This window comes from Opisthocomus hoazin, chromosome 2 (assembly GCF_030867145.1).
Source record: "Opisthocomus hoazin isolate bOpiHoa1 chromosome 2, bOpiHoa1.hap1, whole genome shotgun sequence".
In the NCBI taxonomy this organism is placed as follows: Eukaryota; Metazoa; Chordata; class Aves; order Opisthocomiformes; family Opisthocomidae; genus Opisthocomus; species Opisthocomus hoazin.
The window spans coordinates 57,673,215-57,699,210 of record NC_134415.1 but is presented as its reverse complement, the minus strand read 5'-3'; the positions used below and the strand labels follow the sequence as shown (position 1 = coordinate 57,699,210).

Genomic DNA, 25,996 nt, shown 5'->3' with positions numbered 1-25,996 from the left:
TGGACTGAGAAGTTCACAGTATAAATTCAACTTGGAATCTGCCTGATCTAAGAACATGAATTTTGTTCCCCCCGTCTGTTTCTCCAGTTTAGGAGAACAATTCTTACTTAAGCACTAGCTTATGCTTTATTTCTGGGAGCTCGAGGACATAGCCATATTTAAGCATTTAAATGCTGTTCTGATTGTTTTCTGAGTCACAATTTATACATTTTCTTTTAAAATGTAAAACATTAGATTAGAAGAAAGAAAACTGAAGACAACCTTTAGATGAAAAAAAATCCTCTCTGCTTCTCTTCATCTTTTGAGTCACATGAATAATTGTATATGCATAATAAAAGATCAGGGCTCCTCATGAATATTAAAGGACCAGCAAAATTGTTCAAAAATATGAAACCTAGTAAAAGACAAGAGAAAAATTCCATACAGTTTCAACTTGATTTTTATTCTGCATGATTCCCCAGACCACTAAATACAGTCTGCAAAGGCTTGTCTCATGAATAATTATGCCTATCAGCAATCTCATTGACCTCAATGTTGCAGGATCACTGCCGTAATTTGAAATTGCACGGGCAGCATAGAACTTTAAACCAGTCCAATTAAGAAGGCAGATGCTCCTTGCTTCCTGAGCAGTGCATAGCCCAGTTTGAGTATGGGTGTGCAAGAAGGATCCTGAATTCTTCTCTGAGCTTGTCTTTGTTGCTTTTTGTCTTTATAGAGAAATAAAACCTACATTAAAAAAAGGCATTCCTGTAAATACCATAGGACAATGAGGGCATAAGTGTTTCACAGTATTTATTCAAACAGAAAGCTTTTGGTGAATGCCATGGCTGGTAGCCATGAAAACTAAATTTTTCAAGTGAAATTGCTGGCAAGAATAGGTTGCATCTAAATTACTGAACACGTTATCTTCCCACTGCTTGATGCAGATCAGCAATAATCTAAAGACAGAAGGGAGTGGAGAGGAGTAAAGAAAAGGGGAAGCAATGAAGACAGCAAGAGGTGATGACAACAGCAGCAAGTTGTTTTAAGACAGAGACAGAAAGATTACAAGATTCAGAGTAGCACGAGAGCGGGAATATCCTGCCCAGGTTTTGTAGAGGATGCTAAGCCTAAACGTTCCTCAGAAGAGGGAAAAATCCAAAGCAGGCAGCTCTTCATTGTCTAGATAGAAATATTCAACGCATACTGTCTTTTCTGAAGTAAAAGGAGGGGTCGATTGCACAACCAACCCACCAAACTGTCGGAGCCCGTCCATTTGCTGGTAAGGTCATGGCCCTGAACACGTGAACTGTAAATGCAGTACCAACAGCTCTGAGAGAAGAGACGCATGTGAGCTCATCCGTCCCAAGGGGACAGCTGAGATGGGAGGTCACTCTTCCACAAAGAGCTACAGAGGAACTTCTAATTTCTCAAATGAAGACTGTGCCCCCTCAAAACACAGGACAGCTCGAACTTCTGATTTCCTGCATACTGTAACCAGCCTGGTACACACCCAGCTGCAGTCACTCCACCAGGCAACAAGCATGGAATTTTTAGAAAAATTAAGTCTGTTCTGGCTCTTATTAAAATCTGCATTTTTTTTTTAAACATAGTTTATAATACTTCCAATTCCGACTCTTTTATGGAAGCTAAGCAGCACTCGCATGGCATTAAAAAATCCTACTGGTTAAAAGAAAAAAAAAATCAATAACCTTAAGCTATGTAGAGGAAAAAAAAGGGCAAATCCATGCTCCATTTGTTCAAATACGTACTGCATATTTTTAGGTACATATCAATCACAACATATTAATTACTTAGCTCTCCAGTGTGAAACTTTTCAAATTAACAACGCCCACATGAAAGTGCCCTTGCAAACAATAACATACTGTTTCTCATTATACATCATGCCATCTTATTTATACTCAAAATACCTATTGTGAAGGATTCAGAAAGGGACACAATTGTATCTTCCAGGCCTGAGCAGAAGGCTTACCTTCTCTGAACAGGATGAAGCTTGGATCCTGCATGATAAAGGTACCTGATCATTCTCATGCCCGGCAGCACATCGCTGCAACTGGGTAGAGCGGGCCAGGACACCACCACGCCAGCGGAGCACTGAAAATGTATACACCGATCCTCTGCAGTGCTCTTCCTGTACTTAACTTCTCCCAATTTATTTAGTATCTACTATTAAATCCCATTAGTTTGAACTGCTTTGTTGTGACAGGTGTATATTTTGGAGTCCTCATCAAAATAACTAGAATACTTGTAGGCTTCAATCAATGATACTTAGGTTCCTTAATAACATATTCCCCATCCCTTCTTCAATAAAAGCAAAAAAAAAAAAAGGCCCAAGAAGTATGCTAGATGTTTTAAGTCTACCTCTTAGAAAAATGTCTCTGATTAATTCAAATTTTATTATTTACATGAGCAAAATCTTTGTTCAAAGCCATTTAAAAACCCCTTATGAGTTTAAAAAAAAATTAAATAAAATTCAGCCAAAGTGATTTGCTTGGCTTTAAAATGGAGGATCTCTCAGCTCCTATCATTTTTCACTTCACTTCAGGAGGCTGCTGCATTTCTGTTCAGCACAAAATTCTTTGCACAAACAGCAGCAGGCTTCTTCATTTCTGCAGGCAAATCACACTCCTCAAGAGAAAGAAGACTCCCAAAGTATTCTCTATAAGAACTTTGGCTGATTCTTGCTCTTTTAATGTAAAATGTCTTCCTTTAAACAAATCAGTTGGCTGCTAGAAATTCAGTATAACAGAAGCAAACAAGAACTGACAGTCACCTTATCTTAATAGGAACAGGCGTATTGTGCCCTGCTTAGAAAGGAAGCACAATTTCCTTTTACAGCTTCATACAACCAAGAACCACATGCTGAGAGCACAACTGCCCAGCAAGCTTTACTCATCGATTATGTTACGGCTCCATTACCTGCTCTGCAGCACAGCTTCATGGGGAGGTCATGTAAAAGCAGTAATTCACAACTTTCACCTCTTCAGGACTTAAATATATCTTTTGAAAAAGGTATCTCGAAATTAAAAGTTATTATAACAGCTTGTATTAGCATGCACTTGTGGCAAAGCAACCCTATTGTGCACGCAAGGCACCAGACACCTCTGGGATGCTCCAACGACCCTCCTCAAGGACAAGCTACAAAGACTCCCGGAGGAGTGGGCTGAGGTACTGCCTGGCTGGGACTATACGGTATTGCCAGCCTCCATAATCAAGAAGTTTATCGTCTTGCTGTTGTCTGTACTGCCTCGCTTCCAGCTTTTGTGCCTTTACCCTACGCTGTGGTCTTTCAAAAGGTTTCAAGATTTTCTTTGGAATTAGGAGTGGCAAAAAAGAGAGTGAGTTGAGACAAATCTTTTTGTTTCAAAACTGCATCCTTGGCTGGCCTGGCCTTGAAGGGAGGTGTGTGTGGGGATCCAAAACGCCCAGTGGTTCAAGGTTAACAGTAAAATAGGCCAAACTGGCAACACTCCACTGATTAATCACCCTTTCTGGAGCTGTGATTTCAATAGTAGAAATTTCAGCTTCTGAAGTGATGTGTCTGGGTAATGTCATTGTAAAAAACCACACAGAACCACAGAATCACAGAATGTTAGGGGCTAGAATGGACCTCTAGGGATCATCTAGTCCAACCCCCCTGCTGAAGCAGGGTCACCTGCAGCAGGACGCACAGGACCACGTCCAGGTGGGTTTTGAAAATCTCCACAGAAGGAGAATCCACAACACCTCTGGGCAGCCTGTTCCAGTGCTCCGTCACCCTCAGAGGGAAGAAGTTCTTCCTCATGTTCAGATGAAACTTCCTATGCTTCAGTTTGTGCCCGTTGCCCCTTGTTCTGTCGCTGGGCACCACTGAAAAGAGTCTGGCCCCATCCTCCTGACACCCACCCTGAAGATATTTATAGGCATTTAGAAGGTCCCCTCTCAGCCTTCTCTTCTTCAGGCTGAACAAGCCCAGCTCCCTCAGCCTTTCCTCATAGGAGAGACGCTCCAGTCCCCTCACCATCCTCGTAGCCCTCTGCTGGACTCTCTCCAGTAGCTCCTCATCTTTCTTGAACTGGGGAGCCCAGAACTGGACACAGTACTCCAGGTGGGGCCTCCCTAGGGCAGAGGGGGAGGAGAACCTCCCTCGACCTGCTGGTCACACTCTTCTTAATACACCCCAGGACACCGCTGGCCTTCTTGGCAACCAGGGCACACTGCTGGCTTGTGGTCAACTTGTCATCCACCAGCACTCCCAGGTCCCTCTCCACAACTGAGCCCTCTGGGAATTGCTTAGTAAACTGCCTTAGACCGGTCAATGGCTAAAAGATTATACTATAAAGCCTTATATTTCTCTGTTTCACTATCCGGTACATCTCCCAGACTATTCTATGTTGTATATCTGTCAGTCGTTTACATTCATGCATGCTAAACAATAAGGTTTTTTTTCCCCCTACGCCTTTCATTATGCTGAGGATATCAAAATAGTTTAATATATAAATGCATAATGAACATCACTAACACTGATATAAATCCTGCCTGCACCTCTGCATCTGTATAGGATCCCCAACTCAAGTAAAGGTGACATTTGAGAAGGAAATACTAATTGTGTTTTCATTTACGTAATGCAAAGTTACAGCTGGAAACAAGTAAGACAGAAACCGCCAATGCTCCACAAAACGCTAACAGCAGCTACAGTCAGACTCTGCATTGTTTAGAATCACTTAATTCCAAATACTTTGTATTCAAGATTTTCCAAAGGTCTGACTCAGGATCTCTCTGGACCTCTGATTAACATTTCATTATAATTCAGAGATGCAAATGTTGCACAATATACAGAGGAACACAAAAACTAATTACAAATTATTACAATAAATTCCCAGCAAATAGCAGAACAGCTGATACAGCTCTTTGGAAAGTATTAAATCAACAAACCTGGTGTGTAGAAAAGATACATCTTCAAAATTAGATGAGACCACAGATTTGGCTGAGAGAGTTATGTTCACATAGAATATTTGGGCTTGACTTCTTAGGAAAGTTACAATGCAAAGGTTGCTGCAATGCACTCGGAACGGCATATTCAATTTCTCATATGAATACATTTATCAAGAGTGCCACAGGTGATTCCAGCTGTCCTGTGGAAATGGCTGTCGCAGAGAGCTACTCAAGATAATGCTAGTAATCACCATATTGAAACTAAAATACAGTACATTTGGTATAACAAAAAAAAAAAATCACTGTAACTTGGTGGTACATACCATTTATAAAATGCATAGAATATCAAAATCAATGTAACTGAAATTGAAAACATGGCTGCCCTGTCCCAGATGTGAAATTCTATGTAATCACCATCAGTCAGAGAGAGCTGTGAGTATCATCATGCTTCAGGCTTTGAATCTACACAGAGTAACATGATAATCTGTGATTCAGAAGATAAGGGCAAAACTACTGAACATTTTTAGTTGCAAAAGGAGAGAATAATGAAGGGAGCGGTTTGCTGATAAAGAGCCTCTAGAGCTACAGTGCAAATGAGACATACGTAAACATCATGCACCGTAGTATGGCAAACAAAACCCAAGCACCCAGAAGCAGAGGATGCTTAAAGGGAAAGAGAAGTTCTGGACAGGACTTCCATGCCTCCATGCATTACCAGCAGCGTGTGACACCCTACAGGCCAGAATAACCCTGGTTTCCCTTTTTCTGAGAAGCAGGAGCAGAGAGGAACACAGACCTGGCACAGCACTGATGTGCCCACTACCAGAGCCCATTTTAAGCAAAGCATGCACAAAGCGAAGTTCACTGTAGAGTCACAAGGAGGATGAAATAAAATGACTTGCAATGGAAAAACGTGAAGAGGCTGAAAACCTTCAGCTTGAAAAGAAAATGAGAAGGGAAAAATACAGAGAAGGCTGAGAGGTGCCTGCATCACAGTGTGTAAGAAATGACACATAAAAGCTTACAACGGAGAAAAATTTGACAGAAGGAGTCTGCAATAGTGGGCAAATGTACTCTGAAATTCAAGGGAAGGGAGTCAATTTGATGTCTCAGAAAAAATTAAGAGGAAAAATAACACAATTTACCATCTGAGATAACAATTCAGTATTAGAAAAACCTATCAAGGGCAGCAGATTCTCCATTACTGATGATTTTGAATCAAGGCTTGAATTTCCTTCCTGAAAGATCAAGGTTTTAAGTTCAAACCTAAATAGTCTGTATCACGCACTACATAAGTGTGAGAAAGACCAGAAATTACTTGGGACTGCCGCAATCCCTCTTTTTGCCTGAAGCCAGTATCAGCCATGCAATCAACATGACCAGCTCCAAAATCCTTAAGTACAATCTACTCTGTTGCTTCGCTGCCCTTGTTATTCAAGCCTTTTCCTAGATGTCTGATCTAGAACTCTGTCAATGCAATTTAAGACCACCACTTCTGCTATCATCACTCAAAAAGATTGTGTAGTCCCTTTATCTCTGCAGAACCTTTTAAATATAAAATTCAAGTGTCTCATCACAGTCCTCTCTCTCCCAGTCTTCTCTGTTTTCTTTTTCTTTCTTTGCCCTTTCAATCTTTTCTCACAGGTCAATTTTTTGTATCTCTGATCATTTTCTTTACTCTCTTTTGGATTCTTTTGGAGTAATCAACATCTTTCTTAAATTAAGTTACTCCCAAACTGGTAACATAATCTACAGTGTGAATATGAGCACTGAAACCAAACAACAGTAAAACCAGGATAAATTAGGTGTCATGCCTGATCCCATCTTCAGTAACTCAGTTTCAAGCAACCATCGCCATTCTGAGAGCATCGTATTACCAGCTGAATAAAAGCTAAAAAGTCTATTATGCAAAGAACACAGGAAATCTAGGGAAATAAATTTTAAATCAGATAATCTTAAAATCTGTGGAAAAACTCATGATACAGCAATGTGTTTTTAAAAAAATAAACCTGAAAAAAAACCTTAGACCATACCAAGGTCAAACAGCACGTTAGATTTGTGCTTAGCCTTCCATCAAGTCACAGTTAAAAAACACCATTACACACTCACAACATTAAAAAAATGTAGTACAAAATCAGGAACAAAATATGTAGGAGGGATTAGAGCACCATGTGGCCATTCATGAAATGTGTACTTTACAAGGCAGACCTCACATGATGGTAGAAAGTGTTTCATGATGTGTTAGCAAAAAGTATAGATTATAATGAACACACATAAAGACACAGTGTTAAGGCCATACACGTAAGTTTAGCTGACATTTCCCTACTTTTAAGAGCTTATCCAGAGAGTAATAATTTTTTTGTTACCACATTTTTAAAGACATTTCGTAGGTGTGTATGGTGTTTTTTGAAGGAGAAAAAAATCCACACCATGAAACTACTTCAGTAGATAATCTTAGGCTGCAATCACGGCTTCAAGATGTTGATTCAAGGAGGCATTCAAAGAGCCCAGTCCCTCCCACAGCTGAGCTGCACAGAGTCAGGGCGAGCTGACTGAACTACTGCCATTCACACAAATTATACCTGAGTTTGCATTCAGAGGGTCATGGACATTCAGCATCTTGTTATGCCAGCTCCACGCATTTGCCCAGGACGCTATTTTCCAAAGCTAGTGGAGCACAGTTAAAACACATAATAGCCACGTTCTGCAAAACATCCACGCCCTGTGTGGTATTACTTCTACCAGAGAAAGGGAGAAAGAAGAATCCTCATGTTATTAGTAAATCCTAGTGTCATGACAAATATTCCATCACTCTGTTTTAAACCAATGGAAACAGCATCACAGAATTGCCCTGGTTTTACCACCTCTTACTAGTCTATACAAAAATTTAGAAGTGAAATTCTATTTCCAGATCCATGGACCAGAGACAGACACATAGGTTAAGTCATAGCAAAGCAAGATATTTATTTGCCATAACAAATGGCAAATGCATCATCCAATCCTTACAAACTACCAATAATCCAACGTGCAAGGCTTTCAAACTCCATGCTGTCAGCAAAGAGTGTGCTCCTACTTTCAACCACGAAGCTTATTCGCATGACACATAGTCAAGTTAACTCGTCAAGATTTACCTCCTTCTTGTTTGCTGGCTATAGACACAATTCACAGAGCCCAAGAACAGGGAACACTGTAATGTCAAAGCACTGTGTTAAACTGCAATTTTTAGAGCTGCTTCTGCATGAGAAAAAACAGAAAATGGATGAGTAACAAAAAACCTGAACAATTTTCAGAAACTAAGTTTTGTTTTGGGCTTATCCAGACTGAAACTCTCTTTGTCTATCTCTGCCTTCATACAGCATGTGATTTACTGCAATCTGTAATTCAGAATTCAGGTCAGAGTTGAAGGAAAGTGTCCAAACTGATCAGCACTGCTGCATGTGACACCGCCTGCCGCTATAGCACCCTGATTGACTCAAATATTTGTCTTAGTCAGTGTTGGCCACTGTGTTTGCTTAAAAAAGTAATATATATTAAAAAAAAAGTAACACTGATAAGGACTGTCTACCAAACCAGACTTTTTCAAGAAAAACAAGAACTTTACACATTAAGTCTGCTAATGAATAACAAAAAACCAGAAATATTTCTTCTGTTGATTCCAGGCACCAAAGGCAAGCACCTTCCCAAGCAGAAGACTCAACAGATCTTTCTCTACTCCCCAAAACCGGTCCCCCCACACCCCTCCTGCACCGAGCAAGAGGGACACACAGAGCTGAGGCTGCATCCAAGCAGGGCACAGGTAGGCGGCTGGTGGCTGTGGCCCAGCAGAAGGTCCACCATCTCCGTTTTGCTTGGCTTTCCCTTCAGCAGGTGTACCTGCAGTAGCGTGGTTGTCTCCGAGTCTTCTGTGGCCTTCTAAATTTGGTTTCAAACTGGCCAACGGGTTCAGAAATTATTTAGGAATTAGGCAGAGGAAGGGAGGAACTGGAAAGACACGCAGGACAGCTGGAACTGCTGTGGGTCTTATTTCCTTAGAAAATTATGCTAAAAGGAAGGAGTTGTCCCCTCCCCTCAAGCACACGCACACAGATGCTAAATACACGCCACAGATACTAAACTGCAGCTGAAAGGAAGAAGAGGGCAGTTGCCCAACAGTGCAGAAAGGATGACTCCTCACATAGTAATGCTGGGCAATAATTCATCCTGGCTTTGAACAAGTAAGACATACTGAACTGAATTATAATGGCTAATTAAAATGTATGATTAAATTGAGTCCATGCTTTATCTCTGCATCTCTTTACCACATCATAGGAAATGCTAAAGAGCATTCCCCAGTGGCCTATAACCGCTGTAGAAAGTAAAGAATTCACAGCTCCAGTGAGACACGAAAAAGCCTGTTTCTCTCGCTGGGTGGTCTTTTTAATGCTTCTCCCTCCTATGACTTTACCCTGACCTAATCAGCCAGCCTTTAAACAAGCAAAAGTCACTTACCAGTCACTGACAGCAGCATGTCTTTAGGTTTTACACATTCCCCTGTAATGTTCACTTACCCTGAGACAGGAGGGAGCAGCCAAGCTTCCCACCCTGCCCAAACCAGGGTCTGTAAGCGCATGCTTGGAAGATAACAGCTCGGTGTCGGAAGGAGGAAAGCTGCCTTCCCGTGTCCAAAGCGGGAGTTGCGCAACTCTCCCCATCCCTGACTCATCCTGACCCAAAACCATGGCCTCACCACCCCCCGTGCATTCCTGCAAATGTTCTTTCTGCTTCTCTGAAATCTGTGACACTTGGAGCACACACCAAGCATCTTGAGTAGCTGCCCAAAAACTGTTATAGTTGCTTAATTCAGCAGAAGATTATGGAAAGGTCAAGCGGGGCTTTTCCACAAATTTGAAACTTCTCCATGCTTCTTTTTTTCTCAGGCTAAATATATAGATGACGAGCAGCATTTATGATAAAGCGTAGCAAACAACCTGCAGCTATTCTGAAATAGTTTTTTGTCTCTCTGCAGGTTATTCCAGTTCTTAACCGCTTCTGCATTCTAACACTGTATTGCTCAGATCTACCAATAACACCTGCAATCTCAGCAAATGTATCAGCATATAAATTTTTACTTATTTAGAGACATGCTTTAATATTTGCTTCTCATCAACATTTCGGACGCTTTTCCCAGTGACATTAGTAGATAAACTTCAATTCAGAAAGAGACAAAAAAAAAATTTTCAGTATTTTTACTAATTTAAGGGCTCCCACAATTCTTTTTAAATACACACAGCATTGACTTTGAAAAGGAATTGGAATATGACAAAGATAAATGACAGCTGTCATCCTGGTCCTGCAATGTGCCCCTTTCGGGCACACATCCCTGCGTGGAGGCAAGCCTCTTGAATTCTTGAGTTCCACACCAGGGGAGACGGGTGCCTCTGCCCCGCACACTGCAGACCACAGCACAGGTTATGACTGACAACCTCTAGAGCTCCTCAAGAGCACGTGAGAAAAAAGCTCGCTATTTTTTATTTTCTTTAACATAGGCCAAAGGAGCTCAGCATTCTAAGAGTACACATAAATATCAAGGGAGAATTTATTTTTTTATTTTTTTTTTTCAAAGAATTATCTACTTCACAACATCCACTGCAGCAGGACAGCAGCTAGTAATTTTGCATACTTCATGTCGCTCTTTTTTTCCCCTTGGTTAACACATTTAAGAACAAGGACTGAAGGCCTTTTCTACAGCATAGAAAATGGCAGCCTGGTTAACAGAGACTAGGAAAGGATCTAGGAAACACACTTCATAAAATAACTCACCCTGAAAGCCCAGATTGCTCTGGTCCAACTGCAGCTTTAGAAGGTATACGCATGGTGACTGCAAAGAGGGTTTTTTTTCTACCATACACAGCATTAGTCCAGAGTACAGTTTTGATACTTACACTTAATAAAGACTATGGAACTACTGAAGAAATTTTACAGAAGAGCCACAGAGTTATTAAACGGATGAGGAAAACACCTCCTGGCAAGAGGTTTGAGAGTACCTGTGATCAAAAGGAAGAGTGAAAGGTGTTTGGAGACAGCAGTGGCAGATAGATGCATGGGGAGAAACACCAGCGAACAACAACAACAAAAAAAGCATCTCAGTCAATAAGGAGCAGAAGCCAGAGAAATTCACATTAGAAATTAGCCACAATAATTTGACAGTAAAGCTAACAGACAACTGGAACCAAGTGCCCAAGGAAGTGGGAAGTGGCAGAAGCAGTGTAACTTCAAACCTTCAAATGCAGCCTAGATGCTTTCATGGAAGACTTCTGAGAAATACACTTTTTTTCCAATCAAGAGCAAGAAAATCCTATGCCGGGCTAGCCCCTGAAGCAACAGCCAGTATAAAGCCAAAAACCACCTAAATGTTTACCTCTGCATATAGGAACATTTCCAAGTAGTGTTATTAGAAGAAAGCTGGGTATGGAGAGGTCCGTTTAGGATGAAACGAGCAGGACGATGACCACAGAACCATAACGAAAAGCCTCACCCAGGAATCACAAGCAAAAGAGAATTCAATAAACAGCACCACCTTCCCCAAAAGAAACGGTCCCAAAACGGACTGAATGCCACCTTCCCGAGGCACTGGGTCGTCTCCTAGAGCTAGCCCTAGCTGCGCTGGAGGGACTGGGAACAGAAGCTGCAAACCAGTGGGAATGAAAGCTTTTCCTGTGAGAAGCACTATGTAGAAATTCACTCACATCAGTGAAGAACAACAAACTTAGTTTTTTTATCTTCTGTTTGAAGCTGCAATTAATGAGATTTATGTCTGTAAAAATTCACAGAAGATTTGCTTTAATGCGTCCTTTTAAGACTTGCTTTTTTGTCTGTCTCTTTGTGGATTGAGCAAAAAATAGCATTGAACTAAAAGATGAAGATGTAGGAGAGTAAATGAGGACTCGTTTACTCAGTTGAACTAGCAGGCACTCTTAAAACACTGTTTAAAACCAAGGGGAAAATGTTCCTGGCAAGCATGCAGGTCAGGATAAGATTTTCAAGTTTTCAGAACTCTGTTCAGCCTGGCATGTGCTCAAATTCACCACTGAAGGCTTAGCTCACTTCCACTAGAGATATTTTTATGGAAAGAAGACATAGTTACTTTTTTTTCAGTTGGAAACAATCATAAGTAAATGCTGCAATGCTTTTCTGAATAATCAGAGAGCTTCAAGAGCTGACAGGTTTATAAGCAGGTGCAGGGTGCAAAGGGGGGAAATCCAAGTGATTTGTCATTGCTGCTATTCACATCAGTGATGTTAAATGAAAACCAAGTTTATTTTTCTTACTACTGTTTGCGAAGCTGAGAAGCATCAATAAGCGAAAGCAAAGCAGACTCCCCTTTTGCACGGACTCTGCTTACATTTTCTCTGCTTCTCTGCACACTTTGGCGATATGCTCTAAAGGGCTTAACGCAATCCCTACAGGTCTGGAAAGCACTCAAGCACAGAAACGCAAGGTGAGTGCCAGAGACTCCTTTTGTCCCAACAGTGACCTTTGAGCTTACCAAAAGAGTAGCAAAGATAATATGCCTCCTATCTCCCACCTGTCTGCCAGCTTGATGCATGCAGGAGGAAGGAGAATAAAGCGTTCCTTACCCCTTCCTGCAAACAAAAGCTTGGTTTCAAAAGTATAAAATGCCAAACAAGCGAAACGAGTTTGGTCACTGGACTACTGCCCAGGATGGCTGCCCCTGCAAAAAATAATGATTTCCAGTAACGGCTCTGCTACAATGGCATGTAGAAAGCTCCATCCCTTTCCCTGCGAAAGAGCAAAGGGTTTCACCAAAGTAGGATTCTTCAGGCTGATCTTTGAGCCTTTCACGATCTGAAGCCGCCCTAAACCTGCAGTCAGGAGTCGGTTGTCTCCTACCCACCCCTGCGCATCCATCCCGCTACCCACTGCAGTGACTGCTCATGGTGAGCTGCTGTCTTGAACTCTTCAGCTGTCAGCCAGAAAACACCACATTGATACTTTGACCCTCATTCTTTCAGTTTCTGGGGGACTGTGTGGCTTTTATGTTGAGCTGGCAGAAAAGCTGGGGCAAATGGGAAGAACCATATTCCATAGACAATTTGAGTTCAGCTATCCACTAGAGATGGTCTATAAAGGAATAGCTTCAAAAAACTCAAGCAAAACTAAAATGCTTTCACAATACTGTAATATTTATAATGTGTACTTAAATCACATTCTTGAAATTTCTCCAAAATCAATACCTGACACTCCAGTTCCTAATGAAATTCAGTTTTAAAAAAATCACCCTAGAATTAAGGAACAGAGAAAATATTCAACACTATTTCATTATTAGGTGTCACAACATCAATAAATTTTGAAACTAAAGACTGTAACTCTCAAAAATGTTTAATTTATCAGAAAACATTAGGAAATGCTAAACCAAAAGTAAGCAATGTTGATGCCCTTCAATAATATCTCATTTAAAAGACTCATCAGCCTTTTCACTACTCTACGGCTACTAGTTAAACCAAGTGTCCTCTCCATAAAATGAAAAATACATTTTTCAAGTTTGCAAGGAATGGCCAAAAAGGAAGCTGCAAATATTTTTATACATCTTTTATAATTTTTGTATGTTTTCACAAATTTGTATTGGAAGAAAAACATAGAGCGATTTCATCTCATGGATACGCTACAGAAGAAGCGTGTTACCTATGTGGCAAGGATGCACCATAGGTATACAAAATGGGATCTTGGGAGGAGCAGGCAGTAACAATGTTCACCTTTTTCTCGTGCATCTAATGTCGCCTACCATCTCTGGAAAATCAGTTTAATCAAGAAACATCCCTTTGACCCTCAGGCGTGACTACTTGTTTGATTTTGCATTTTAGCAGAGAGGAGATCATTTACCAAAGATGTGAAATCCTATTCTAATGAGTTTTATTCTTTAAAGATAACACATTAGAAATGGAACTCTCATGGAATCAGAATAGAGAACACGGAAGACCAGAATGTTGTTTAACAATTCTTGTTTTCACATAATGAAGTCATGCCCATAGTTCAGTTACATATTAAGTGATTTTCCAATTACTCAAATTATTTTATTTTCTAAAAAAGCCAAAACAAAACCACCCCCTGCCCCCAATTTTATTGCATCTTACTACACCGTTTACCCACGCCTGAAGCCATACATTCAAAGGACATGCACTGACATTATCACATAAAGAAAATGATGGGAAGCTGGGCAAGCTCTTGCAAACATCTGCAGAAAATTCACACTTCTACAGAATCTTTTTATCTAAATGCAAGGAGTCCAACCTAGTGGCATAGATGGCATGGTTTCTGAATATAATTTCCAAATTAAATTTACAGCCTGGGCAATAGCCATCTGCAGTCAGTTTTAACCTCCGTGTCCTGGCTAAATGCTAACTGGCATCACTTGTTCGCATCCTTCTAAAAATTCCTCAGAAGTTTCATCCAAATTGAATTTTCTTCACATTTCGTGCTACAAACGTCTCTAAGGGCTTCCTGCATACTTTTAAGTAGCTGCCAGCAGGGACTGCGCTCCCATGATACAGACCATAATCTGTTTGCATGGTTTATAAATACTTCCATATCCTGCGGAATGGGGACTATTTTGTCAGAACAAAATTAAATTGGAAGAGTCATTGCAGGTACAAAACGAATGAATTCAGTGGAGTTTTCAGTCTTGTATTAGCAGCTGACTATACAGAGACTAAATATTCACAACACTGTGCTGCCACTTTTAAAACACAAGTCCATAGTTTAAAGACCCAGGTTACCATCTCATGCATGTTGGCTGGAAATGTTATAAACCAAGATCATCTCAGAGGCAAAGGCATGCAATAGCATCCTGGCTTTTCACAAACGTACTGTATATAACTATTCTGTAGTAAAGACAGCACAGGAAAAAAAAATCCAACTCCTGAATATGACTTCCAGTGCCAGCAAGGAGGAAAAAAATAGTACATTGTATTGTTTATATGTAAAAAAGGTGGGAAAATGTTCTATGTATTACAATTAATAGAAATCAATGAAAAAGATTTTTAACTGAAAAAATGCCTTACCTTGAGAAGTTGAGGAAATGAACATGTCTAGTGAATAAATAGGGCTGCTCAGCAGTGCTTATGTTTTTAATCAATTCCATCTAAAAAGAATTAACAAACCAGATTTTCCATGTTACATCAATGCACATTTTGAGACAAATATCGTTCTCAAACAATGTACGACAATGTCATTTTCAAGTCTGAATTACTCAGGAACCCTTCCCCACTATCCCTCCCAAACACGGTCATCAAGACAACATGACTACTATTTCATGTCTAAGCCAGGTTAAACTGCAGGCACCATCCTGCTGTCACAGAGCTTACATACTTCCAAAACTGGGTATCAGTTTAAGGAAAGGCATAAACTAAAGAAAAAATCTAAACCCTGCCTAAATCTGCACTAGAGCTTTGCAAGTGGCAGCTGCCCTCTGAAGACACTGGCTCTATTCCCCAGAATGCCAAAATGTAAAATGTCTGAAACTAACAGAAATGACCATTTTTATATAACAATAAAAACTGCCAATGTTGCCAAAATACTGAATGATTTGCCTGTTTAAATATAGAAAACGGCACTTGCCATTCCTTTTACTATTATAGCAAATTAAGAGTACAAATCAAATGGGCACTTTCAGAAGAATGGTGCTAAGTTCTAGTTCAGGCACATTCATACCATTTCAAGTTTTTTTAAAAAATAAATTACTTAAGTTTTCAGATCATTAAAATGGAATAATGTAAACAGCATATACCGAAGAGTGCACACCATGGATACAAATATCTGTGTTGTGTAAGCTGAGCTCTAGCTATGATCTAGAGGAAACTGGAAGCGTCTAGTGGAGCATCATGCTGGAATCTCGAAATATCCTGGTTAATTTTGCTTCCTTACTATTAATTTCCTAAGATTTATTTTCAGATTTTCTGTTCTGCACTCTAATGCAGGCCATATTACGGACACTGAATACAAATGCATCTGAAATGACAAGTTTGTACAAAGTGGGTACTAGAAAGTAATACAGAAAGTAACAGAAATTCACAAACTGGAGGCGGGGGGGGGGAGAAGAAGTAAGAGAAAGTGAACCAGAAGGTTTGAGTCATATCAATTCATATACTAAATTTAAGCACCACAAAGGGGACATTAATTAAAAAAAATTATATTTCTTAAAGCTTGAATGCTACAGCTGACATAGACAAAGTAAGGAAAAATGAGGGGTCCAGCCTGTTACGTGGCCAAGATAAACTGACTCCATGTGATGAGTTACTGCACTAAAAGCCTTAGGAGCATGGCAGAAAACAAAAAAGAGAAACCAGAAAGACAACATGTGATATTAAAAAAAAAAAAAAAAAAAAGGGCAGGAAGGGAATAGCTCCCCTGCTTTAGTCAGTCATATCTGGACTCTGGACAAAGTACAAACAGGTCTTTACACAGCTCCTTCAGTACAATATAAATGTTATGAGCAAGAAAGTCATAAACCTGAAGAGCAGAGGTTGCCCAAACCAGAATTAGAATGCCCAGGCAACTCTGCAGTAATTGGCACGAAGTAACTGAGTTTGTTAATGCTCTGAAGAGACTAAGCCTTTCCTAACAAACCCAATAGACTGGCATTTCTTTAGGACTGGCAGCTTGCTCTGCCAAACTTGCAGAAGGAAATAAGGGAAGACTCTAGAGGCTGGGTATCAGATGTCTCAGTTGGCTTCTTTCTTGGTTTTTACCCAGACAAGCTACAGCAGAAGTGGACTTCTCAGAACTGTATGAAGTTTTATGTTATATTGGAATTTCATCTGTGCTACTCTATCCGCATGAAGGAACGAAGGAAGATGGCAAAAGGAAGTCACTGATATGGGATAAAATCTCTATTCATGCCACTATGGTCACCACTGTAATTCCATCTTGGAATAAAGAAAAAAACATCATTAAAATACAAATATGGAGATGTAAAGATACTATCAATATACACAGTAATCCCACTGAGTTTAAAAAGACAGGCAGCTTTCATATAATACCCTTAGATAAACGTGTGCGTGTGGGTATACATGAGTGCTGCAAAGTACCATGCAAGCCTCCCTTGACCCTCAGTTCGCCCTGAGGCCCGCACCAATCTGGCAGCGCTCGGCAGAGTCCCGTCACGCCGCCATCACATTTCCCACTGCACTTCGCCTGCTGCCAGTGCCAGGCAGGCTGCACCACGCAGGCACTCCGGCCTCAGGAGCAAGGGAGACTGGAAAGCTGCACACAGAGCACGACAGCATCTGGCTCCTGCCTTTTTTTTAATCTCTTGCTACCAAACTCAATCTCTTGAGCTATGACAACAGCTTACTCCAAAGCAGACACAGAATTTTGTTTTGACTTAAAGTACCTTCATATCTAGACACTCGATGAACAACTGGACTTGTAAGCAGATGTGGATAAAACTACAATGTGCATAGGAACAAACAAGCAGAAACATTCTTTTAAAAACCCTGCCAAAAGGGTAAGTAAGGCTCAACAGAAACAATACACAGATGTCAGGAGGGAAAAACAAATAACCGTAATGGCTCACAGCCACGTGCACGTTGTGGCCATATTTCCCAAGGGCCTCTCTCTCTCTGATCCCCCTGTGCTGAACTGATTTCTGTCTAACAAGCCAAATGTATTGCTCACGAATACTTAGTGATCAGCCTTCCTTTTAAGATTCTGTTAAGTAATAACAACAACAACATCAGCAATAATAATAATATCCTCTTCGAACATCTCTTAGAAGAATAAGGTGTCTAGTGGGGTTTGTTGGGTATTTTTTATAAAATGATTAATGTAGAGGACCCAGAGAGAGGAAGAGTGAGCAGAGGACGAGAGCTGAGGAAAGCAAGTACCTTTGAATGGAATGGGTGATGCAGGAGAGAGATATATACATACAAGCACAGATCATCTAGGAGATGGTCTTAAACCAACCTAAGTTTGAAAAGAGATGAAAAGGCACAAGCAGCAGAAGCTAAACTACCCTGGCAAACACCATCGGTGGAGAGATCAACCAGAACACATCCACGTTCGGTGGGAGAAGCTATAGAAGTATCTGGAGGAAGACTGAAAGGAGCATGTGCCCACTACAATAAGGGCCTGTAAAGAGCTATTCCTCTTTCTTGCTGCTCCCCCAAGCTCTCCTGCGGGAGTTAACTTTTAGCTGTATCACTGAGACAGTGCTGAAAAAGACAGTAATTTGCTTTCGAAATTAACTAAATTGCACCAGAGAGTTAATGCTACTAAACGAGGATCCAGGGAGAGGGAAATGCCAGGACACGAGAGCACGTGGGGGAAGGCAGGTGGTGGCACCCTGCACCCACATGCTCGCATCCACCAGCGGAGCCCACCACATCGCCCTGCCATTGACAGAAATATCTGGGATTTAAAGATAAACTACATGGCTGTAAAAAACCCAAACCAATTCCACCTCCCTCCCAACACCACTGAATTGTAAGTATCTGTCTTTAGCCTAAACGCTGATTTACTAGCATAACATCTTCCTACCACTATGACTCCTTGATTAAGCTTGTATTCTACATTTTTCTCCAAAACTCGTTTTCTGCGCTGACTTTTAAACAGGACCTTTAAACAAGGCCAGATCCGCAAACAGAAGCAATCCTGTAAATCACAAGCTATTTTTAAATCTTAAAGCCCACCTGAGCAAGAACACCAAGAAGCAACACTGCTAGGCAAAAGGTTTTTCCTAAGTCTACTGTCCTACACCACTGCTGCAGGAGCTCGGTTGGCCATACTGCAGAAACCGAACCTCAGCGGCTCAGCGTCCTCCGCGTACGCTCAGTCTGTCGCCGCTGCACTGTAAATATCAACCCAGCAGATGGCACGGTGAAGTGATACGGGTGGGGCCCTCCCCGAAAGCAGGGGACGTGGAGGATGGCTTTGCTCCAGCCACAGCCTTGCTCCTGCACAGAAACTCAACCGGGGCTTGTGAGGGAGGGCACCTTAATTCTCTCTTCTGGAAACGGCCGGAGCAGTGCCGTTTGGTTCGACATTTCTAACAGGTAAATTCTACTGGGAACAAAAAGAAATAATCAGATAATAATCACACCCAGATAACAGTCAAAAATGTTACCACTTCTTTTAAAGCTGCTGTATTTCACTGGAAGAATTTGAGGTCAAAACGTACAAAAATGGTGAGGCAACTGGGATTTTCCAAGTGAGGTCAGCTAGATGACACTTTGGTCTCCACTAGCGTTGATACAAACAGGACCAAAAACATCTCTGTCCTTCTTCTGAGTGCTGTACCTTCTTCTACTCCTTTCAATCTCTACTGAAGGCATGCAGGGTCCAGGAGGCACAAGTATCCACAGGTATATGGTATATTACTTTCATCTCGGTATTCATTTCCATAAAAAACTCACAACTCAGAGGAATAAGACTAGAGCTCCATTTTCAGCTCTCAAAAATTTGGAATGGTTTCAAGAATTTCTTCAGCTCCCCAAGCTGCTATGACCAATTTTCTGTCTTTAGCAGCATTTAAGAAAAATTAGTGATGGATTTTTAGTGTGTTAAACTGGAATTATATAAAAAGCTGGTTGCACAGCCATAAGCATGGGTGGTAGAAGGAAAAGCCATATCAATTAGATTGACTTTGTATACATGAATACTACATATTATTTTCTGTATTTAATTTACTTGGAAATATTACAGCAAATGGTAAGGCACAGATTAACTAATCTGTTTCCAGAACTCATTCCTTTATGCCCATGGATGTTCAAAGGCTGCACTTCTAACTGCTGGCAGGCACACACAATTCGGGAAAATATGTCTGTAGGAAGGAGCCTGGAAAAGGCAACAAGAATATGGATTCCAGTTATGTGCAATCTCTTCAGTCATTACGAACACCTACATGCTTAACTTTATTTAACAACAGAAGACTGCACAAGCTAAATATTTACAGAAAAATCTTGGCTGGATTAGGGCTTCAACCTAACACAGGACAGACAAATGACAGAATGGAGAGAGATGTATCATCTCGAGCAAGAAGCCCATGCTCATGCTGGGAGCCTACAGAGCAGCCCAGCTCTCTTTTCTCTTGTTCCAACGCCTGGAGCCTGAGACCATCCATTCTCTTAAATTCCTCTTGCATACACCACATTAAAGGTGGGAGAAATAATTTATTTTTTTCATATTCTGCTCATAAAAAATGAGGAGACAACTAAAAATACTCTGAACAACAGAACAGTTACTGTCTTCAGGCGCGTTTCCTGGCAATCAACGGCACTTTTCAGCAAAAGTACTCATTAAGTTATGAACCTCTTGTAACTATGTAAATGAGCCATAAAATAAAATAAAGACAGTCAAGTTATAGTAGGGCAATCTACAGAGCAAATCATCAGCTCTGCAGCAATACGTCCAACACCATCTGTGTTCTGGCACATTTGCTCTCTAGTAACCTAACAGCTTCTGGAGTGCAAAGAGTAATGAAGACATTTATCCCCTGTCAGTGTATCGGTTGCATCAAACATAAGCCTGGCCCTCTCTGGAATCTCCACATGCCGGACTAAAGCACAGGAGACTGTTGAGATGCAATCTTGTATCACGTTTTTATAATAAAGGACAATCCATCTACCAGCGAAAGGCATAACAGAACTGAAACGAAGTAGCTGATGAGGGTGAAAACTGGTGATCATTAATACCTGAAAGGTTTTCAAGCTTTATGATGCATCTCCCAATCAGCAACGAAACTCAATGAAGGACATAGTCAAAACAAAACCTAAAGAGCCCCAAACACAAAAGCAGTCATATCCATAGAAATCCCCTACCCTATATTCAAGTTAAGCAGAAAAACTAACCAGGCAGACTTTGTAGCACAGGACAGTTTGACCCCAACCTGATGGGACCACAGGCTCCACAGTGCTGCTGGTGGGTGGGATGCACAGAGGGTGGGATGCTGCAGGAGCTGCAGCCCAGGTCTCTGCCCCTTCCCTCGGCCGCAGGCAGGGACAGTGGGGGGACAGTGACCGCCACCCCCAGCCTTTCACTGGGGCATCGTGCCCAGTCGCCCGCAGAAGCCTTCGGGCTGGTGCGGCAGCCCTGGCCAGCCAGTCCCCGCCACGGACCGACCTCCAGCCCTGTGTGGGGTCAGGCGAGCCAGCTGCTGGCGGGACCCCGACGGCCACCTTGGGAGGGAGGAAGGTCGGACCTGCAGGAGCAGTATCTGCTCCCAAATTTCCATTTGGAATGACCCACTGTATCCAAAATAACAAAACTTCTGCTCATAAACAGGCTACAAATAAAACACCCCCAATCACAGTACGATGCCACTGGCAGGCCCACGTCTGTATTTTGATCATCGCACACATCCTTTTGTGGTTTGCTGGCTGCTATTGCTAGGAGTGACGCAGGCCGTTATTGCGGCATTTACCTAATCAGTAGATCAAAATAGCAGCTGCAGGCAGTGTGTGCGACAGTCGTGCGCACGGCATCTGACGACATCCACGCACTCTGGAGTCTGAGGTTTCTTGTATTACCTGCATCAATACCTAACTGATGGAAGCAATACTCACAGAGGGCACACAGTTACCCTAAATACAAGAGAATTAAACAACTGGATCTTGTGCGGAATCAATGCTGCAAAAATAATGCCCTCTACAGCTTTGAGGGAACATGAAACTGGGTGTCTGGGTAAGGAGGTTTCATGTGGTATTTTCACGTGCCTTAGTGAGGGTTGTGCGGTAACATGAAAAAGGCAGATGAGCAAGAGGCTGAGATAGGGTCAAGTACACGTCAGATTATAGCAACACGGGTTAGCATGGCCCTGGGAAACAACTTTTTGAAGGAAATGATTACTTCAAGTGAATTAAGAAAGTAAGCAAAAAAAGCCCCCAGCTGGCTATTATTTACTCCTGCTCTGCTTCAAGAGACTCAAGCTAGGTCTGAATGAGCTGGCCCGCTTAAGATGCTAAATGGCCACTCCCTGCAGACCCATTAATACAGGTCCCAGAAGCTGTTAGCATCTAACTTCACTTCTACTAACCCTTCTCGCCCCACTGCTGGACTAACTGCTGTGCTGACTAAATTCAAGAGCTGGCTCACTGAAGGTTAGTTTTTCTGGTTAGCTTCAATATCGTGTTGCTCTTGGCTCTATTATCCATTTCTTGTGTTAACTAAAGCCACTTAGAGGATGGTGAATTCTGGCCGATTCCTCAGGTCAAAGTCGCAGTACACCTTTTCAATACTATTTCTGCTAGCATATGCCTTTGTTTCTCAGTTTCACAAACAATAAAAAAACAGGATTTAAGATGAGCAGGGGTAACTTACCTGTTCATTTTTGGTCAGTCTTGTTTTGTTATGGATGTCAGATGTAACCAGGTTGAATCCATGTTTCTCTGATAAAATTCTCAAAAGCAAAACCACAGTTCGACTCCCACACTTTCCAACTCTGTTGTAGACCACCTGGCTGGGAAAAGGAAGTACCTACATAAAGATTGAAAAAAATGGAATCAGTGTATTGGTATTTTTGTTTCTGTGTACCTCTGAATCACAGCATGTTTTGACCATAAAGCAACAGATACGTACATGAGAATTTCTCAGATCCTGTCCAGGTCAGAAGCATTCACTTGCACCAGCAAGGTAGAAACTCTTTGGAACAGAAAATCACATCTTGGAGGTGTCAAACTGAGATTTCCCCCTCACGATCCAGTTTAAAGTAACAGTGCAGATTGGTAGCTACTCCAGAAACGCTAAGCCTCTGCTGATGTCTTCTAATGAAGATGATGATGGGCTTAAGTTTGTTGCTTGTAACCTCATTGCAAATAGTCAGCTTTAGTTGACTGCCTCCCATATAAAGAATGAAGAGGAGAGAATTTGCACTACAGTTTGGCAACTCAAAGTGAAGTTGACATAATGCAAGAGGAATGCTCGAATTGCAAAACTTCAGCTTAAAAAGAAAAAACCCCCAACAACTACCAGTTGTACAGAGCTAAAATTAATCAACTGTTTTAATTTCAAACATAAACATGAATCTTCCAAAGCGACTCGCAGAACAAATCGTGCCACTGGCTAGGTATGTACTTGTGGAACAAACAACGCCAGGGGCCACAGGTGCCTGGAGGCCAGCTGGCACAGTCTGATCGCATCCGTTCAGGTAACGTTCCCTAACCTCAGAACAGAAGAGCCACATCCAGCCTGCCACTCCAGCCCATGCTTACTCTTGCACCATGCTCTCCTCCCTGGGAAACCAGAACAAGCGAACAGTAACTCACTGTCCTGAAGTATACTGGATGCAGCCTTTTTTTGTTCCTGGATGATGTCCATGGCTATTCTTTCAGTAAAAGGCATTCTGAAGTCACACTACTGCACTAGACAAGTATTTAGTGTATAGCATATAGCAGCAGCATCTGATAATACAAGCCAAGAGGCATCTGTTTTCAAGCCTTTTAAACTGCCTAACATAGTCAGGAGCTCAGAGTTTCATCCACAGTGGTACATATATGACACTCACTTATGGAAAGCTCATTTTTCTGTTTAGATGATGGCACAAAATGTTTCCCGACATGGGGCCTGCACCCAGGTGACGTGTTCAGTGCAAGGAAGGGCTCACGTGCCAAGTGGCTGTGTGTCTCAACCTACAGCTACTCCTGCTGTTGATGCAATCACATTCTCCCAGCAGAAGGATTTCTAACATCAAAGCAGTCAGATGAGGCATAAGGGCTTCTGGCACTTCTCGTGTATCTGAACAGCTAATAGATCAGGGAAGGGAAGCAAAATGATTCCTCAGGCAACCCTTCAGATTACTTTCAAAGAGGACTGCAAGCTAGAATAAAAAAAAAGCAAAAGGAAAAATCTGGATTCCCTTATATATAATGGGAACATACTGGCACTTTGCTAGAACATTACTATTGTCACTGGCTGCAATGTTTCGGATATCCTTCACTGCAACATAAACATGGAAGCCGTCATTCTCCAAATTACCTCGGGAAGGGGTAGGTATTTGGTGATCATGGCCTCCATTAAGCCTTCCAAGTTCCAGGACATAACACCTGCCGACTCAACAAGTAAACATGGGCCTCCCAAGGCTCATACAAAACCCACATAACACACTACGTCTTACTATGCTGTAATATTTCCATAGAGTTTTCTATGAGAAACCTAGCCCCCTTATTCCTAATCAATCTTTCCTTCAGAAGCCTTGCTTCCTATGAAATGCAAAATCCCAACCTCACTGATTAGGGAACTCCAAAGGTGCAGAATTTAACACGTCTGTGCTACAGCTGTAGCTAACCTTTTCAAAAAAAAGAGTGGTAATGATGTCGGAAAGGTTAGCATCTGAACACATTTTACTACGTTGATTATAACACCAGGGACACCGTCATGAAAGTTTTTCTTGCATAAGAACATACACACGAGCCATATTCTGGATTGTCCTCTTTTTGATTCATTTCTTCACATAACAAAAACCAGCACCAGTATTTGCCACAGGCCAGCAGCACTATCCACGCACCACCACTGTAACTTGCAGAATGGGAGGTTCCCTCTGCTCAGACTTACACTTCTGGCATACTTTGCTGTGCAAGTATGTGAAAGTCTTCAAGAGAAACGCTACGTAGACGTTGACAAGTGCCAGTGAAGGAGCAAGAGCACATACAGCGTGTTTGTCTAGCATCCTGGAAATGTGATAAACGATGAGAGTTTGTAAGGCTATGGAGATGTTTAAAAATGCTTCCCAGTTATTAACTGCTTTGATTTTCATAGCAGAGTTGCACTTTGCAATATAGTGAGTAAATTTTTTTTTTTCATTGGTACTTGATTCAAGTGGAATTTTGCTGCGCCCAAGTTACATTCAAGTTCTAATTAAATCCCTGACTTGATTAGCCAGTATCTTTGGATGAATCTTATTCATATCACTCCCTAAAAATGAAATAAAATTAAAGCAGGCCTTTGTAAAGTCTCTATTCTAAGCGTAAACAACTTTATCAGCTAAAAAAAAAGACAGTTGCTACCAAGTTCGGCCAGTTCTCGCCTCTGTTTCTGAAACTCACCTTCTTACGTAGCACAATTCTACTCTGCACACAGATGATAACCATGGCAACCCCCCAAAAGAAACCACAAGCAAATACTCACTGCAGACAGAGAAAACTGAAATAAAGGACATTTATTTTCAGAGTTTAGCTTAAAGGAGGCCAATATATCAATGCCTTGATTCAGTAAATATCTGAATGCACTTCGATAAAATCGGACAAGATGCAAGATAAACGCTGCAGCTCAAAGCTCACTTCAGAAGAACGAAGTCATTAAAAGTAATCAAAGCTTCATTTGCAGCACTGCTGAACGTGGCTAGCTTTAGGGATGCACTGTGGAAGCTTTGCTCCTGTTTTGTCTGTTCACATCACCATTTCACTTACACACCTAAATGCACCAGAGGGTGTGCCCAGGACACAAAGCCATGCAGGCTTCTGGTACATAAGGACATATTTGTTTGATGGGATCAATTGCCTTAGGATGTCACAAATCTGCTCTCTGGATCTCACGCAGTGACTAAGTAATTTCTTAGAAAAAGAAATGCTTCTTCCAGAAACCTGAATTTGTATCAGGCAGATCTAGAAATGCAAGAAATTGAAAACTTTTTCAGAGAGGAACTTTTCTTATTCCCCTCAAAATACACATAACAGCAAGACTCAGACCATGTAAGAGATGGTGGCAGAGTAGGCACGTAAAAAGAAGTCTCCTATTATATTAGCAGAAACGAGATGGAAAACAGCAGTTTGAGGCTTACAAAACACTAACTGGATTACATTTCATTTGACAATAAGAATATGTATCATGTAGACTGACTAACTGCTGAGGTGATGCTCTGGCAACATGATATTCATGTAACGATACACACAAGTTCAAAATAATTACAGAGTGACTTTACTGAGCACTGCATCAAAGCCCAGAGGTAATATAAACAATTCAAACATGTAATTCACTGTGGAGTTATATGAATTAGTACTTACAGCTATAAAAAAGTAAAACCCACAGTGTAATTACAACAGCTGTCTCCAAGGGTTTGGAAAGTTATATAACAATTAACTTGTCGGTTCAAACTGAG

At 41.4% G+C, this 25,996-nt stretch overlaps 1 protein-coding gene across 1 annotated transcript in view; it reads right to left on the bottom strand.

Annotated features, from left to right (window-relative positions):
• UST (uronyl 2-sulfotransferase) overlaps positions 1–25,996 on the bottom strand; it is a 162,630-nt gene that overhangs the window by 60,378 nt on the left and 76,256 nt on the right. The window contains exons 3-4 of the mRNA XM_075413760.1: positions 22,225–22,380; positions 14,973–15,052 (exon numbers count right to left, since the gene is read on the bottom strand). Coding sequence (XP_075269875.1) covers positions 14,973–15,052; positions 22,225–22,380 — 236 coding nt within the window. The remainder of the gene's footprint in view (positions 1–14,972; positions 15,053–22,224; positions 22,381–25,996) is intronic.